At 38.0% G+C, this 19441-nt stretch overlaps 1 protein-coding gene across 1 annotated transcript in view; it reads right to left on the bottom strand.

Annotated features, from left to right (window-relative positions):
- The window catches only part of SLC24A2 (solute carrier family 24 member 2), a 108243-nt gene extending 90494 nt beyond the window's left edge, over positions 1-17749 (bottom strand). Inside the window, exon 1 of the mRNA XM_009640022.2 lies at positions 16814-17749. Coding sequence (XP_009638317.1) covers positions 16814-17749 — 936 coding nt within the window. The remainder of the gene's footprint in view (positions 1-16813) is intronic.
- Positions 17750-19441: the final 1692 nt, after the last annotated feature.

The raw sequence follows: 19441 nt of genomic DNA, 5'->3' as shown, positions 1-19441 counted from the left end.
CACACACATTTGGCTATGCTGATTTCTCCTCTTTGGTAAGCAGAAACCCTCTGCTGTCACTATACAGAGATTAAATGCCCTAGGCATACAGTAAATATGTTCTTTTCTCAATTATACTGACAGAGAGCCAGCATATCCAAGCTGCATCATGGACACAATTAAAATGCATCTGCACACCTATCAGCAAAACACCGTATATATGACAGTGAAAGCTGACATTTGAACCTCTCTCTTGATTGTCCTCAGCTCTTCTTTTAACAACATGAGCAGAAATATTAACCTCAACACTCCTAATTGACAAGCCACTTACAAATGGCCTGAGCAACTCTTGATACGTGTATTTTACAATAGCAAACCATTGCGTATTTCTGTGGCTACTAATTTGTGATCCACTGATAGGTGAGTCATGATTAATTCCATAGTGTATTAGGAGAGTAATTTAGAATAGTAATTTAGACTTGATTATGCTTTAAGGTTGTAGGGTTCTTTTAGCTTTGTTCAGTTGCAGCTTTGTTGAAACCTTATATAAGCTGTGCATTGTTTTTTTCCTGACTCATAGGACAAAGAAATAGACTCAGTAAATTATTATTTTGCTTTCCACATATCCCATTATATAGGGGTTTTTGGTAAACTATATCTTATACTCCAACAAACTCGTAACTGGTGAAAGAGTGAAAAAAATCAGGCCGTGAACTTTTAAGTGATGGAAATGGCCAACTGTCACAAAAAGTCCCAAACGATGATGGTTGGACTGGATCTGCCTCTGACAAAACACAGTCATCCTCCTACATCTTGACTGGAATTTCTGTAGTAGCAGGATTGATAAAAGAAGTTTACTTCATGACAAGTGTATAATTGGCATACATGCTGCATTGGCAATGCTAGCAACCTTGCTAAAGAAAAAGACAGGAAAATATGAGAATCACAACTGTTTCTCCTGATAAGGAGCCTGAATTTTCAGTATTGCATCTAATCTTACCTTCTGATCACTGCTAAACTTCTTATCCTAAATTCCAGTTTGGAGAGTTCATGCTGGCCTGGACATACAATACCCAAGTGGAACTAACCAAAACCAACAGAACTGCCACCCCAGGTCCAGGGGAGCACTGCCAGCAGTCATCCCCCCACAGTTCAATCACATGAAAAACATTTATTCTATTGGGGTTTTTTTAAGCTTTTATGCATTTTACGAGGAATAAATTCACCCAGTGGACATGCAGCTTTGTCTATAGTAGCACCACATTTTGGAAGTCCAGTGAATAAGGCATCAATTTTTTTCACAGGAAATGGTGCTGCATTTTACCAAAAGTAAAATTCATAAACACAGATATATTCTGTATAAATTTCTGCTCACAGAAATTAGCAGTTTTGCTCAACACAATTCTTTATATTCATCCCATGTAGCTTCATGAACTTAAGTAAGCTTCTCACATTAGGAGCACAGCACACATCTTATGGTAATAGTTCTGTTTTTCTGAAGCCTAGAAAAACTAGATTTCCAGCAAAGTTGTCCTTGCTAAGGGGGTTAATATAGCTCCCTTCCAATATAAAAAGTCAGCAAGGTACAGGGTGTCATCAAGAGTTAGAAAATCCTGCTTCTCTTTTCCACAACGTTTGCTGCCAAGCAGCATCTTAATGGTCATTGCTTTCTCCACAGAGTATGCTGCAATTACATAAAGTTCTTCTAGCACTCTGCATCTATCCAAAATGCATTAAAACCAAAAATGGTGATATCCACCTACTGCAAAGAGAAAGGCAGCCCCATGCAGCTGGTCAGCTCTCTGCAACACGCAATCCCTGGCTGACATTTTGAGCTGAAAGAACAGATTATTCTCCTACTCTTGGTGTCAGGAAGCACTTTGCTATGTGGTCTTTCACAGGCTGCCAGAAAGGGTTTCTCAGCCCACACTTTGGGTAACAGTGACACAACAATCTCAGCCCCTGACAGCATCTGGCAAACCTGACACATCAAAACAGAAATGTCAGGATATTAGGAAAACAGGGAAGTCACGGATCCTTGCCCAAACCCTGCTGGTTTTCTTTACTCTCCCTTTGCTGTAAAAGGCTTGATGAACAATTTGCAACCAGTGTAGGCCCTAGAGAGGTCAGGGAGCACTGGCTGAGGCTTAGCATTGGCCGGTCCTCTGCACCCCATCCCCTACGCTTAGGAAGAATGTACTCATGTCTCAGAGGGGTGCCCAGCGAAGGGAAGACAGTAAATTTCAGGTTTGCCACAGCAAATGGACAGTGGTACATATGGCACAAAATCTGTGGTTAATATGAAATAACACATACATAAAAATGAGATATGGCATCAAATCCTTAACGTACGGGGAGGAACTTTGCCTTTTAAAAAATAACTGTTTCTCATTATGCCTTACTCTTTTATCCCTATACTAACAGCAAGACAACACTATAATCCCTACTTTGACAATTCATTGATGATGTCAAAAAAGGGTGGTGGTCAGAACACTGCAACAGGAACAAACTGACGGTGCTCTACCTTTCATGAGTGAAATGCCACTGTCTTCTTGCTACGCACAGACGTTGTAGAGCTGATTATTTTAATGCAGGTGACATATAAGGAAATCCAGTTCATTTTTCACAAACAAATAAGGCAGGCATACGATTTTACAAGTCTGAGGGGATCTGAGACATAGTGAAAGAAATTACTTGCCCAAATTCTACCAAATCTGAATCAGCCATGACCGCAACCCGATTTCCTTTTGTTAAAGGACTGTGCACATATGCTTTCTCACGGCAGGCTCTATTCCCTCACTATATTGTAAAATATTTGAAAACAACAATTAGCATTTAATTGTGAAGAACAAACTTCCAAAGGCAGTGAAAAGCAGATGGAGCAAGAACAATGTAATCTGAATTTTCATAATTAACCACTCATATTTCCTTTGGAAGCTGGAGTTGCAGAATCCTAACAAGGGTTTCCTCATTATTTTAGGATCCGAATACAATTTAATTCATTCTTTACAATGTTCTGTCATCCACACTGAAGACTAATGAAAATTTAATTAATTAAAGAATGGGTTAACCAATACTGTAATTCTGTGAAAGTTAAAATTATACCTCATCTGATCAAAAAGATAAATCAGAAAAATCTGCTATAAATCATATATGTTAACAGTCTCTCTGGCTGCAATGCCAGTGACTTTTCTATAAATAACAGTAAGATTCACCTAATAGCTTATTTGCCACATGCACCTCTGGAACGACATGTTATATCTACATACTGACCTGAATACCAAGGGACCAAATTAAATGTTCACAGACTTGATTAACACCTAAATAAACATTTTATTTTGCCTACTGGAAAACAGCGATTCTGAATCGCCCCTACCTTGAAGGTGATGCTGTGCAAAATGACATCATATTCTCACCCTCACCACAACCTGATGCAATTTCAGGTGTTAGAAAGGGCAGCACCATGATATATATTCAGGCTGTTGCAATAAAAGCACAGGAGTGGCTTTTCAGATTTTACCAACCTATTGCTGTTGGTGATGGTCCAGATTAATTTTGCCCAATTTCAGGTCAGGAGAGGATTAATCCTTATAACAAAGATCCAAGCCATGCTTTAAAAATGCCCATTTCTCTGTACTGATCACAGATGTAACCTGAGACTATATGCATAGGTCAGGCAGCACAGCTAAGCCAGATGAATCTGGGGCCAAGAGTTGGATTCTGCAGTTGTCTAAGTCTTGAACTTCTCATCGGCAATTTTGAATGTAGATCAGCTAAATCTGAAATTTAGTTAGTCTGCCTTTTTATTTTTGCATACTGTTTTCCATAGGAAGACCAGGTTATTTCCAGAGAAGAGTTCTCCATCACTCACAAAAATGTGCCTATATGTGTACTAATTGACTAACTGCAGAGCAGTAGCTTTTTCTACGTTTCAGAAAGTAACTGACTGACTTGACACGTACCCACCATTCACCTTAAAGAGATGGATTCCTAAAAATGACGAAGACAGCAGTGGTATCTAGGGATGAGGTGTCAGAGAGAATTATGGGCCCACCATGTAATAATTGCTTTGAGATTTATCAATAATCCAAAAACTACTCACATGACAGGACAGATCAGGCTGTGAAACACTGAGTGCCCTTTTCCAGTTTAAGTCCAAGGGCACAGAAAGCTGATAAAGCCTGTTTCGCTTGTTCTGAGTCCAAAAGAAATTGCTTTGTTTGTTTGCTAGGGGTGATTTAATACGGAAGGAGAGCAGCTCAGAAGCTTGGAATTATACAGTGGCACAGAGAGACCAGACGAGCAGCAAGATCATAATTCTCAGTGTCCTGACTTTTGGGCTTAATTTCACTTTCATCAAAATCAACAGCAAAACTTGCCGTCAACTTCAAACCTACCTTATAGGCAGCTTAGTCCTTTCCCCTCACAAAAAAAAAAAAAAAAAAAAAAAAAAAAAAAAAAAAAAGGGGGGGGGGGGGGGGAAATCATTCTCAGAATTAAAAAAAAATCTAAACCTACAGGTTTGTTCAAGTCCAATTTAACTTTTTCCCCTACTATTTCTCCTAATACTTTTAAGGAGGGACAATAATGATAATGATGGGAAGAATTCTTAGGCAAGTACTAACATTGAAAACTTTGGCAAAAACGGCTGCTAACGAGATTATGCTTACCATGATGCTTCCAAAATAGCATGCCATGGAATGAGAGCCTCATATACGGTATCTGGTTTGTTTTCCAGTTTCCACCAAGCCTCACCACTGCTTTGTCTACCACCTTTCTCTAGTTGCCACATGTTCTGCCTTGCCTCAAGACCATTTTGCCGTCAATATGCTGACCACTTTTTTTCTTGCACACAGTAATCCAATCAAGCAAGCAGAAAAAAACCTTCCTACAGCACACTGTACAACGTTCTACAAGGCTTGAAAGCCACAGGTTTCTAAGAAGATTAAATGGAAGAGAGAACCACACCTCAACTCTTAAATGCAAAATGAAGGCATGATTTTGCAATTCAGTCCCTGCCTGTTACTGAGCCTACTGCTGTTATTTTAAGATGCGAGTCTGCATTTTTTCATGCAAGTCCACGTGCGAGATTATAGATCAACACTTATTTCCCACAGCCCTTAATATAAAAGAAGAGGTTGCATGGTTTTTGGATGCTAAATATATATACTATATATTACATTATAAATACCCTTACGGAATTGCTCAGAAGCAAACAATGGACAAAGGAAGTTATCCAAATACTTCAATAAGTCATTTCAATACTAATATATGTTAAAATACTTATTTTCAATATTGATTTTGTAAATAATTACTAATATATTCACAAATGTATGTACTAATGTATTTGCAGATAATTAGGGAATGGGTCTGACTACTTTTCTATTCCTTTGCTTAAGAAGACTTATGCTTTCCGGTTAGATACTTTAAGTGAAGAAAGTAATACTATAAATTCATGTCCCAACTTACTGCACAGTTTCTTGCTTATGTAACAAATTTTAGTTACTGTAATTCCAGCTGTTGACCTTTCCTCTGAATAAGAAATGGCCTTTTCTCTGCATGAAATGTCATGTAGTGAAGAACAGTGCTCTTGGCCATTCCCATGATTGAATAAAGTCCTGATTACCCCATCAAAAAGCAAGAAAATCACCCCTCTCCAGTGATGCAGACCTCCTGTTTCTATCCCTGTAGAGGCACAGGATAGCAAGAATTACTAACGTGATATATTAAGGTATAATAAAATATGTCAATAGCTCAGTACGTCATGTCCTCAGCCTCAGGCAGGAGTTATTTGTTGCTTGGAAGGAGTCCAAATTTAAGGAGAAAATACAGACGTTTCTCTGAACAGCTAATCTGGAAAAAAAACTATGAGAAATGTGCTGCTCAGAAATTTTAAATATTGGAGTAAGTTTTATGGAAATGGGTTACTAGGCAGAGGACAGGTGAAATGATGTAGGAAGTATGCAAGTTACCATCCTATGGATCTGCACTGTATCTCATTGACCTTTCACATGGCCTACACAGCGCCTTTCAGACTCATGACTATGTATGCATGCATGCATGTGTATACATAGGTGTGGCTATACACACACGCAAATAGTAAATTATTCCCGTACAGACTGAGAATGATACAATTAAAAGTTTACAAAATCACTTCATTATGATTTGTAGAGTAGGATTCTGAGTGGCAGCAAGTAGAAATTTTATCTCAGAAACCAAACACAAAAACCAACGGCAATATTAATCTGAAATGCAGTCCATGATCGTTCTCTGACTAAATTTTAGAGGAATTTTGCCATTGGTTTTGAGTGAGAGGACACTCAGGAATTCTGTCTGTGACTTCTGAAACATTCTAAATTAAAGCAGAGTGTAGCAAATAAAGACAATGAATATTAAGAATAAAGCAGAAAAATAGGAATATTTAAATAGCAATAAAACTATACAGAAACAAACAAATAGCTGGTAGACAGCATGATGCTTTCAAATTACTTTAGATGACTGCTTTAAAAATGTGTAACTTAATAATACAAACTATTTTGAATGAGTCCTGGACAAAGCAATTTCTGGAGTTACAAAATCTGGTTTTTTTCCACTCAAAACATATGATTGCCATAAATTTTAGCTAAATGATAACTTGGTGATGGTGCCTGGTAGCAATAAAAGGGATTTAATTAGTTATTTGATAAAAGCTTGCACCACAAATTAAACAACAAAATTAACATCTGATTAATCCCAAAAGAGGTGCTCATCCTCTAGTGTTACAAACCCTGCAAACACCAACCTTCTTCCTTGGGCAAGAGCCTGCATAACTGGACAGGTCTCAAACGATGCCCTGAAGGTCACCGAACACAGGCTGTGACAGCGGATGTGCCTCTTCCTTAGTGCTCTATGTCCGCCAGAGCTGTTTTACAGCAATGTGAGAGGGTGAAAAGTTTACACTAGCTGATTATGCAATAAATGTCACTGGTATTACCACTGACTTTAGACTAGACCCCCAGCAGTAAGCAGTTAAGAGGTGATAAAGCAGGATTAATTCCTGAGGAAAATTTATGATTAATTTGTCAGTGTAGTATGCAGCACAAATTCCCAGCTATCTTTATTCTTCCTCAAACAAGAAATTATTTTGCACCAATCTATTCATCCCTTAAGTGTCACATTTTCATAGCGGTGCCAATATCATTGCACACACACCTTTAAGCCCATGCTCACACACCCAAGTCATCCAAGATCATTGCTATTTATGGCTACTCATGTAAATGAATGCAACTTCAATGATACAGAGGACAGTGGAATAGTAATGGAATAGTGCAAACCACAGTAACTGATCAGTAACTATTCCCTGAACTGCCCTGATGATACTGTATCTCACAGGGACAGTAAAATTACCCAAAACGAGCCACTGTTGACTAAGGCAGAGCAGTAGTTACACCGCTAGATAAAGCTGCTTTGGAGGCAACGTGAGCTCTGAACCCTCCACCTGCTGGAGGAACAAGTGCATGATCAACATTTCAAACTCTCATTGCCCTCCCAAGCCATGAGGCTCAAGTCTACTGCCAGGAAGTCAACACCTGTTTTTCCAAGACTGCATTTTTCCATTTGCCCTTTTCAGGTAGGAACACATGTAAATGAACAAACCACCAATTACAGCAAATAGCAACTGTATTTCCTCAAAGTTATAGGTATTGCTTGCAAAATAATGAACATCTGTTAATACACTGCAATATATTTTCTGTCAGATGTAACTGGTTTGCCAAAAATATGCCCCAAGGCTACTCTAACTTAGGCTTTTCAGTTTGCCTGTGACAGTGACCTACACTTAACAATACAATTGCAAGCATTTCATACACACAAACTTTCAATAAAACCAAGCTAAAATCAAACCGTCTCATCTGCTTGTTTTCCCAAAAAGCAAAACAGAGCACCAACACTACCATTTTGACTTAGGTCCTATTACACAAAAGATGCTGCCTTCTACTAGATGCATCATTGACTGATACTTGCAAAGATCTACTGCTAGATCATATAGAGAAGTAAAATATTTCTTTAAATTACCTCCTGGACACCTATGTGTAATAAATAATCAGCAACTCAATGACAGCTCGGATGATGAGGAGAAGACTGATGGTATGCTAACTATATAGAAGGGTATGCATATATCAATGTACCTGAAATTATACACATGATGAATCATATTCTTCTTAGTGGGTACTCTGAATGGCATTTATCTTTTTCCACCACAAGCTACTGAGAGGGGGAACTATGATTTCATACAGTTGTCTAAGCACCTAGTGTGATGGAGACTGGTTTATCATCTCAGTACTTTGGTATGAAAAATAATAATAGTTAAAACATTTGTGTCTGTGTTAGAATAATACAGACTCAAGGTCATTCTATAAGAAGTTCTCATTGACAGTCCAAATTTCCAGAATTTTGAAATGCACAGCTAAGTATAACTAAGATATTTGGGTCGTACTGATAAAGGAGGATAGTGATTTTCAAGGCAAGTATTTAATGAGGGGGTTTGGATTAAAATAAAAATAATAGTCACCTTTCTTCTTCTAAACCACCTGTGTCTCACCTTATGATGCGTAACAACTGATCTCTGCATAATAAATTCATTACAGTTACCTGATTTTGCTCTATCTTGTCATTTTTGGTTCTAAAAAAAGCTGCCAGTGCCAAGAAAAAAATTGAATCTCTAGTTTGTGCCAATAACACACTTACTGCTGCATAGATTAAAGGAACCAGCCATTATGTTAAATAATAAAAAGTGATATTTACATAAAAACTGGCTGAAATACAATGGAATATGGCTAATCTAGGCTAAGGTGAAGGAAAGACCAATTCTACAGGATTAGTAATACCACACTAGTCATAGTGTGCAGGTTAGGCAAAACATTGTAGATGACTGGGGAGAAATTAAGAAGTCTTATTATTTATATTAAGATTTATTTTAAAAATAGCAAAAAAGGTTGCTAAATAGATGAGATGTCTTAATTGTTATATGTGTCTTAACTGTTATAAGTATTGCAGCTGTTTACTTACACTCATCGCTAATACATCTTCCCATCTGTTCTATACCTCATATATAAAACACTTTTAATACTTATTCAGCCCATATATATCTTTTTAAGTGTAAACTTTCAGACTTCCTTTGTCTCCATATTTATTTTCTTTGCTGACTAAAATGAGATTTTGAATTCTGGTTGAAAGGACCAAGGGAAGCTATTTTAATTTTGAAATACTGGTACTGTATTGATTGCTGTTTACCAGAAAGCACTCACTAGTTTTGTATGCTTGTTGTCTGTACCTAAGGGGTAAAAGGATAATAAAAGTCCAAATCCCACATAGCCTTACACCATCTTTATAAAATATACAAATGTCCAACCTCAAGTGACAGAGAATAGGAACCCAGACTGTCCACTTTAGGTTTAGTCCTTTCAAAAGCTTTCTGCACAGAAGGTCTCTAATTTCTATGGTTAAAAAGCCTGGCTTTCAACAAACACCAGACAAGCCTGGGCACCTTCCTTATCTTTAAGAACTGTCCTGACCATTACCTTTTCCACTTGTTTCAAGCATTGGAACAGGCTGTCCGAGGAAGTGATTGAGGCCTCATCCCTGGAGGTATTTAAAAGATGGGTAGGTGTGGTGTTTAGGGACATGGTTTAGTTGTGGAATGGCAGGGTTAGGTTAACTGTTGGACTTGATGATCTTAAAGGTCTTTTCCAACCCAAACGATTCTAGGATTCTATACATTGCTTTTGTTATAGGACTTCTTTCAGTATGAACATACATTATGTGGTAAAAAATTTAAATTGGTTATAATCTTATTCTACAGCTACAAAAGCAAAATGCCTGAATTCTTGGAAACAATTTCAGAAGGAGAAAGGACCCAAAAGGGGCTATTTTCTCACCCCTGCAGTTGGCATCGGAAAACTGACTCTTGCTAATAAAACCAACAAACCCCCAGATCATTAACAGGGCAGAAACACTTCATCAGACCTAATTTTTTGGCCTGTGGCCCTGGTGGTGTAGTGCTGGCTGCCTAGGGAGTGTCACCACTCAGAAATGCCAAAGCCATCCTAAAATCAGCACTGCCCAAAACATTGCCGTACTGTGGCACCTTCAACACTGCTCTAGGGCAGCTTCCCCTAGCCATTTCCCACACTTTAGAAAAGACAGGTACCTACACCCATCCTTTAAAAATGTGGTGTGGAAGGCTCACTACCATCTTTTAAAACAAGGCCAGAAAAAGTAGGGCAGTCACCTGTGCCTTGCCACTCAAAGTTTTTATATGATGAGTGGGGGCACCACATAAAGTGAGCAGTGAATGTGGGACATCTGTATATAATTGCACAGAAGTCTAGCACTCTCACCGCCAGAATCTGAAGAGCTTGTAAAAGGCACTGGGTTTTATTAAATATTAGTCTGGGAGGCAAATTTGGAGAACTAGCTTGGGGGAAAAGGTAGAGGAATGGGGGTTAGATGTCGGTTAGAAAAGAAGTACCATGCTGCTCCACCTGGGCCTGGCATTTTTGAGCAAGCCTGGAAGCAAAACTACAGCATCTGAAGATCCTCTCTGTTTAAAAATTAAGCTCCTTCAGAGTTTAAGTACCCCCAAGCAGGTAAGTATTTTGAGGTCTGGTATACTGATCTGAGGATTGAAATTCTATCTACAGTCTCCTGTAGCTCCCACATCCTGTTGAGGATCCAGACCAAAGTACCAAAGAGTGAGATGACAGAAGGAAAAACATTTATAAAGTCTCCAGACTTTGGGACTGCATATTCCTGTCTTTGTACAGCTTCTAGTGCAACAAATTTTTAATAATGTCTGGAGTTATTCTGAAATACAGCACAGTGAACATTTGCCAACACAGCTGGTTTTGTGCAGCCTCGAAGTAGTATCATCTTGCTTCTTTTTAATTACATATGATTTTTATTTTTAAATATATTAATGGATATGTTGCCCCCTTGCTGTTAATTAAAAGTGGCACAGTTTTAACCTTCCTTTTCTGAGCACAATTAGCAAGGGTTGCCTAATGAATCTTAGTGGATGGCCACAATTTAAGAGCATTCAATCTATACTGCGTTTCCATGCTGTCACTTTCTGCTCATTACCAGGGTACATACATACAAAAACCAAGAGACTCCAATAGTGAAAACCACTATAATCATTGCTTTGCCGTCAATAAATTACTGAGAGGCGCCAAAATAAACTGAGAACAGTATCCATTTCACTGTACTAATGGTTGCCTATTTAAAGTATCAGCCTTTGTGCATGTCAGTAGTAGCCCTAAATTGAATCAACAATGTTAAATACCCAAGGCAAATGAACTAACAGTTATTTCTACTGGAGTAACATTAAGGTAACACAGAACTAACTTGTAAGTTTTTGAGATAATAAAAGCAGATAAAAATGTAACACAAACCCAGGCTTTTATCAAAACAGAACAAGGTACAAGGACAGTGATGATGCTCATGTTCCAAACATGTACTTACAACAATGCAATCATCTCCTGATACTCACGGTTCTATATTCACACACCTGCTTGCACAAGTAGACCAACTGTGAAATGTCTGCAGAATAAGACTCCAGTCTCCCTATGAACTATGAAACGCTGCTTCAAAACATCTTTCAGTGTTGGTGAGAGAAGAAAGGCTATTCTATACATAGAGTTACAGTTGCTGGGTCTGTGGATTCAACATTAAGAAGACCTGAAAAAGAACTGTTCAAGAGCTCAAACCAACTACAGCTCAGACCTTCTGAAGATTCCAGTTTTTCCGGCGTGCAGGTAATTTGTGGTTTTCCTTAAACAAACACATATTAGGTCATATATCATAACAGTGACTGTATGTGTGCAGTGTTAATACAGCCACCAAGTAAAGCGGTACCTAAAAAAACCTGTTAACAGCCCTTCCTTTAGAATGCAAATACTGCCATTAAATACAAAGTGGCAACACTTGAGATCAGTATAGATCTTAAAATATCACACACAAGCTATTCAAGTTTCTTAAGACAACAGAATTGGCAATAAAATAATGTCAAACTATGCCTTGTTGGTAAAAATAGCTCATTTTCCAAGTGCAGTTCTCTGTAAATGTAGAAAAACTGTAACTGTCTTGTATATACCATAAGCTATTTATCTAAAATGGTACTGTCAGTGAAACAGATGTCATTGCACAATATCCCTGTGCCACCCACATTCTGTTCTCCTACTTGCCAAACAGAACTGTTTTGAGTTATTTACTGAGTGATCAGATTCAAGTATTTCTGTAATGATCTCCATGCTACATTAAAGAAAGAAAAGTACTTTAAAACTGAAACATAACTTCACATGATGTTTTACTACAACCTAATAAATTCAACGTGCCTTCACCAGTACAGACTATGAAGAAAGAATTGAAACCTTAGCAGAAGGTAAAAAAAGTCTTATTTTAAAGAACTTTGTAGATCAGCTTTTTCCGTTTTCCATTATACTCAATTTCAAGATTCTGTTTTTAAACATCTTAACTCAGCTGAGGAAGATGTAGAACTAATATCAAAGTTTCCTTCCCAGTCCTAAAAAAATAATCTGTTCTTTGCAGGATAACTACATAAAACCTAAAAATCAGGCCACAGAATAAGTTAGGCTGGAAGGTACTGTTGGAGGTGTCTGCTAGTGGGATCATGCTACCTACTTTAGGGCCCATTTGGTGTCACTTGTCAGGAACCCATCTTGGTCTGCATACGCCATATGCCACCCTACATTGTAGAACTTAGACAGCTGGTTTTTATTCTGTCTTTTCATGCTGTCTTGCTTTTTCATCTTTCCTCCTTTTTTCTGTCCTTGTCACAGTGAACTCTGGAATTCACCAGCATCAGATTGCCATCAGGCTTCTTTGAGAGCGAGATGGAGCATGAGACTATCCACAGCTCAAAGAGGACCTTACCAAAGCAGAAATTACTCTAAATGCAGAAAGCTTGCAGTCTGTTCTCATCAGTGTCACCAAATTGTTGCCAAAATTCAAGTTACCAGATTTTCTCACCTTTTACCCTTTAAGAACCCTGACTGTATTCGTTTGAAAGCTTGTGAAGGAAAACAGCGAGCACAATGAACTTCATATAGAGTACTCTGTCTGCATTTACATTTGTGCAAGTAACTGAGAGGCTAAAGAAAATAAGATCAGAAAAAGTAGTTACTTTCCAATATTCACAGTTTTCTAGTACAAAAAAGTGCTTTAATTTTTAAAAATGGGGAAGAGAGAAAGGAATCTAAAAGACATCTAGAGATACATATGCATTCTAGCAATCCAGTGAATACATCTAGAGCAAATGACAGCTAAGCGGGAAAATTATTTTGTATCCAAGACCTTTTTCTCATGGGAAATACTTAAGAATGTAAAACTTTCTTCCACCTTTCAAGACGACTGATAATAAAAGTACTGAAATTAACATTAAAATACATTTTAGTATCTCAAGAGGTTTTTCATCTGATCAGAGTTTTACTCTTTGATACTTGTTTGCTAGTAAGCCACCTAACCCTTCAACTATCCAGCTTTATGATGCCTTATTTAGACCTCTCAACTTTGTTGAGCTGCTTTCAGATTACAGCACAAAGTCTTAAGGATAAATACGGTGGGCACGTTTTTTTAGCAGAACACTTGCCAGCTTGACAACAGCAGAATCAACAACAGATAGGCAGAAGGAGTACTGGTTAGAGGGAAGAAGAGAATTCTCCATACACTCCTGAAAGAAAGTTCTTTCAAGACACTCTAAGCCACCGATTCCAGAGAGCTGCCTAGCAATTCTCTGCCCTAATGGGGAAGGGGGGGAAGTTAAATAGTTTCTATTAGGAACAACTGAGATGGCAAACTCTGCATTTGATATACTAATTTAATTATATACAATTTTATTTTATATTGACATAGCACAGTCTGGATGACTGGAAGCAATCTAGGCTAACAGCTAATGCTGCAGAAATGAAACATCCTTTGCCACCAAAAGCCAAGACTATTACATTTCTGCAATACTTACAATGCCCACTGGCTAGGAAATAAGCACACTTGTGCACTGCATTCACTACTAGGCACCAGACCTCCAACTACAAAAACATTTTATCCTTTGCTTTACGCAATAACTTTCAAGCTGAAAGTCCTAGGCATTTCTATAGGGCTTGGGACTACATGTCATAGCTTTTCTTTTTTTTTTTAATTCAAAAAGCAACAAAACCAATTGTCTAACAATGGTAAACAAATGAACACATGACTTCAGTGAGATTCTTTCCAAAGAACTTAATCTGTGACACCTTTGCTGTGAGAAAATCAGTTAATTCATCCTGCTAAATGCTGTTCAACTGAATAGCAAAATAATTCATAGTGAGTTATAATTTCAAAGTGTTAGCTGAATATTCAAAAAACTGTCTTTACAGCACAGATCACAGAAAACATACATCGCCTGATACATTCAGAAGCTATTTTCCCCAGGAAGCAGAAAATACATATTAGCTAAATTGCAACAAAATTAGAGCATCTCTTTCATCCCTCTCTAGCTGCAAGTAGATGGTAGTGAGGTGGGTGTCAGTCTCTTCTCCTGTGTAACCAGTGATAGAATGAGAGGAAACAGCCTCAAGTTGCGTCAGGGGAGGTTTAGATTGGACATTAGAAAAAATTTCTTCACCAAAAGGGTTGCTAAGCGTTGGAACGGGCTGCTTAGGGAAGTGATTGAGTCCCCATCCCTGGAGGTATTTAGAAGACAGGTACTTGTGGCGCTTAGGGACATGGTTTAGTGGTGGGACGGCAGTGTTAGATTAAGGGTTGGACTTGATGATCTTGAAGGTCTTTTCCAAGCTAAATGAATCTAAGAATCTATTCTATAATTCTATACCTCATGATTTACGAATATGTTATTTTATCATTTTAATTAACTTCAAGTTAATTGATGAAAAATATCTTCATAAAACGTATGATGCAAAGCTTGTGTTTTTAGGAAAAGTAGCCAGTTTTCTGATTTTTTCATCCCATCTGAATTCTGTGCACCTATAATATGAATAAACTTTAAGAAAAAGTAAGTAATATATCAAACAATGAATGAGTGCTCCTAAAGGTATCTTTTCAAAATCAAGTCCATCTGGAGTACTTTAAACATTTATTATGTTCAATATGGCTCGCAAATGGTTTATTCTTCTATCTAGTTGAAAATAATTGAGCGCTTACCATGGTATACAGCTACTCTACCCCACTCTATAGCTTGACGAATCCAACCCAAGGCAGCTGCTTTTCAGACTGATTGTTGTTCAAGACCAGTTATAGATTCACATCTCCTTCAAATCCAGTTTATGGACAGATGAAGGTGCATTAAACTGTTGCTTCATATGCCATAGTCTCTGCCTATCACTGATAGTTTGTGCTAAATGTGTGTAAAGTACTTACAATGCACTGTGAAATATTACATTACTTAGAAACCAACTGATGTAGTTAAAAAAGCCCTTCATTCACTAGGGCAAATACTTTGTTGGTGTTGACTCTTCTTTTTATTTACTTATAAAATCCCAGCTACGCATTTTGAGAAAGATGAAGATGAGCATGCTGATTTTGGAAAAGGAACAGAACAAAAAGGAAAATGTAAAATTAAAAGTAAATGTATAGGTGTTAAACTGGATTAGAAAATTAAAAAAAAAAATTGAGAATCTGGTTTTATTTTTGGTGGACTTTTCTGTGGCTTGTCCTAAAACTGAAATCACCTGTCCATACTGCTAAAGTATCGATCTCTCTCTTTAAAGTTAGGCATATAAGCAGAATCATCAGTTTTCTGTGAGCCACAGGCAGGTAGCCCCCTCTATAGTTCTAAGTGCTCCGTCTCTCTATCCTCCTGTTTATATGCCCATACACTTATATCAGTGGATTGTGCCTCTTCTGATCCACTTACACAGGACTGTTAAACAAGCGAAACAGAACAGTGAACAGTTCCCTGATACTCTGAATAATTACTGGATAATAAAACCTTATCTGATTAATAACCCTGTTGTCATATAAAACCGGACATTTCAATTTCAGTATTAAACATCCAGTTAACATACTTCTACATATATATTTATGGCTTCAGCTTTGTAAGTCCCTTACATATAGCCTGCTTTAAGAACAGAGCTGTTTAAAAGATGATAATAAATGCTGAAGACCCACCCGAGCCTTCTGTGCATAAATTCCCTTCTCTATGCGTGGCCAGGTATTAGGCCAAGAATTAGTTTGCTCCATTGCAAATATCACGAGTGGGAAACGATCCTGCTTAAACACAGGACCTCTGCCTTTTTCTGTTGTGATCACTGTTTTTCCAGAGCTTTTTTTCATGTAAGTGCCACTGATTACAACTGCAAGTTAATACTGTATATTAGCATCTGTAGATGAAAAACATGTATAAAAATACCCCAGTATACTGTTTTGAGTGATTTGCGTTTTTGAAGAAGTGCATTAAAAGTCTTTTAAAAGCCAAATTTTGTCACAAGACCTTCTCCAGCTATTGTTACTGCTCTAATCCAAAACCTTAGGGGAAAAAATAATAGCTGTATCTCAGACCTCGGGCCAAAATGCTGAGTAAAGTTTTATGTCTTTTTGCTGGCATTTTTTCTTGCTTTCTGTGTGATTAGGATCATTCTAGAGTTAAAAGCTATTGATTTACTAGAAGGCTACCTCATGGTTTATATTGTCAATGCTACTGGGCTGATTAAACAAAAAGACCTTTTAGCAAAACATGGGAAACTTCAATATTGCTTACTGTACTATATTAGGATCTTTATGATATAGAAGAGCTCAGCACTTACAAGGACATCATTACATATATGCTAATTAAAGATTGACCAACCTTTCCTTCAGCATCTGCTGTTGTTACCTTCTCAACCTTGTTCCTGTTTAAAAATTTCTTCACCCATTCTTCTACTTGAACATTGAACTTCATGAAAGTCACATAGCAAAAATATGCTGTCAGGAGTGTTAAGCTTTCCCACCACATGATCAAGTTATCCAGAAAAAAGATGATTAGCAAGATCAAGTCAACAATGTAAAAGGACACATCTCGGAAGAGTGGCCACCAAGTAAGGTTCAAGATCTCTGTAGAAAATAAAGCACACATTCCAATAACAAACAGGATATTGAAGACAGCAGATCCCACTATTGTACCAATGCCGACATTACTGTGGGATATAAACACTCCTATTAAAGAAGTGAAGAGTTCTGGGGCTGACCCACCAGCAGCCATGAAGGTTGCCCCTGCCACATCATCAGATATGGTCAGTTTTTCAGTGATGACAGTCAAGGAAGGAACAAAGAACTCATCACAGACTATGGCTAAGGCTATAAACATGTAAATCATTCCAATTACATGGAGGATCACCGCTCCCTTTCTTCTCTCCTCAAGAGAGAAAATGTCCTTGGGGTACTCTCCCTTGGCATGATCATCTGTTGCATTGTTGTGCTCGGCTTCGTATTTCATAGAAGCATGTGGGTCTGGAGTGCCATTTTCATCCTGTTCTGTGAAATCCAACAGAGTTCTTTGGTGCCCACGCACCAGCTTTTGGCTATCTAGGCTGCTGGCCAATGCCATGCTATGTGGTTCCATCTTTGAAAAGGCACTAATTGAAAGAGAGAAAGTACTAATGCCCACTACACCGACAAGAAGCCCTATAAGTCGTATCAGTCTCAGTTTTTTCCTCACATTCTGATGCCATCTGCAACCAAACAGCGGTTCCTCCAAACACCACTCCTCCAAGACACCAGCAACAGTTTTTTTCTGAAGAGCCATTTTCTGTTCTGTGCAAAATGCTGAGGGAGTCAGATGGATTTTTCCTTCATACTCTTCTTCAGCTCTGAAGTTAGAAGTGCTTTAAGAGTTTTCCCAGAATCAAGTACTCTTACTCTTCATAGGAAGTATTTTCTTCATTCATCTTAAAAGGACAAACAGGTATTATTAGCATTAGTGAAAGAGAATGTGGTTAGAAGCTTCTAAAAAGCATTTTACAGACTGGGTTAAATTTAGAATTTAAAGCAGAATGTTACCAACTGTAACATAAACCCCTGTCACATCCCATCAGACACGGCAACAAGAAGTTTGCTTCAGCAGTAGCCCTGCAGATAACAGTCTATCAATACTCAGATCACTTTATGCCTCTCATATGCCTCTGAGCCACTGCTCTCAGCTGCTGACAAAGAATTCTAGCAGAAGGTAAAAACTGTCCCCAAACGTTGTGTAAAAAATGAAGAAACTACTATTTTAATGGATACACCAAAGATTATTACCTTCTGTAATTACTTGCCAGTACAATCATGTAACGTCCAAATCCCAAATGCAGGGGCAATAACGTATGAAAAAGCAATCAAATCGCTAACAAGCATCTCATCAGACCTTTAGGCAGCTAAGGCAGTATTAATTGAAATGTTATGCATGCACAGAGCAACAGTCACTGATATGTAGGTAAACCGCTACATTGTTGGAATAGCATTAAAATGAAGATCTAACACATCCACAGTTTCTTTAACTCCTCTGCAAAATCGACTCAAGTTTACAGGGAGAACTCAGCTTGCTTCTGCTCAGACTTAGGACACTAGGTTGGACAAGCTAAGGCAAAATTTTCATTCACCCCTGGTTTTATGTCACACATTGAGCTATAAATGTAGGAAGTTACTAAGAATACGTTATGTGCTAAGTATCTTTTAAAAGTGCTCCTTTTACAGATCCTTAAGAAAGTAATTTAAATTTACACAAGAGTTGATTCTGAAACAAATGAAATGGTGAGAAATTAAAACTATGTGAGAAGGACTATTCATGTATGCCAGAGCAGAGCAGATTATACAAACAGCACTTTTAAAACAGGAAAAAAAACTCACTATATAATAACAGGTGCTTTGGTGACTGAATTTGAAGAATATTATGTAATGTGGAAATTAGTTATGCATGCATTATGCATAGTAAGTTACATTTTATAGGACACAAAATATAAAATACTTTCTAAAGAAAATTGATTATTAGTCCTTACTATTACAGTAAAAATAAAAATACTTTGTTACACCACTTATTCATTTGTGGTAATAGCTGAATACTGAACAATCTATTGATCGGTAGAATATTGATTTTGTACTCTCAAATACAGAATTACAACTATTACATGCAGTTATTTACATAAAAGTTATTAAGTCACGTGCAGCTTCTCCTGATTTTTTTTACAAGCCGCTTCCATACCAAGAGGATGTCATAGAGACCTACTCCATCTGCCAGATACAGCACCACAGCCGGCATATTTCACATTCCACCTCGGAGTTACTGCTCACCGGACTGCCACAAAAACAGCGACCAGGAGAAGGCACCGGAACGGCACCGCCGCCACCGGGCGCAATTTACGGCGGATGGGCCGATCGCCCCACGCCGCTACAAATCGCGCGAGTGGGAAACGGGAAAAGCGCCCGGGCTGTCCCCTGCCCCGAAACCCGGACCACTGCC

This window comes from Egretta garzetta, unplaced genomic scaffold (assembly GCF_000687185.1).
Source record: "Egretta garzetta isolate BGI_Z169 unplaced genomic scaffold, ASM68718v1 scaffold175, whole genome shotgun sequence".
Taxonomy (NCBI): domain Eukaryota; kingdom Metazoa; phylum Chordata; class Aves; order Pelecaniformes; family Ardeidae; genus Egretta; species Egretta garzetta.
Note: the sequence above shows the minus strand (reverse complement) of the source record. Positions and strands in the feature narration are given on the sequence as shown.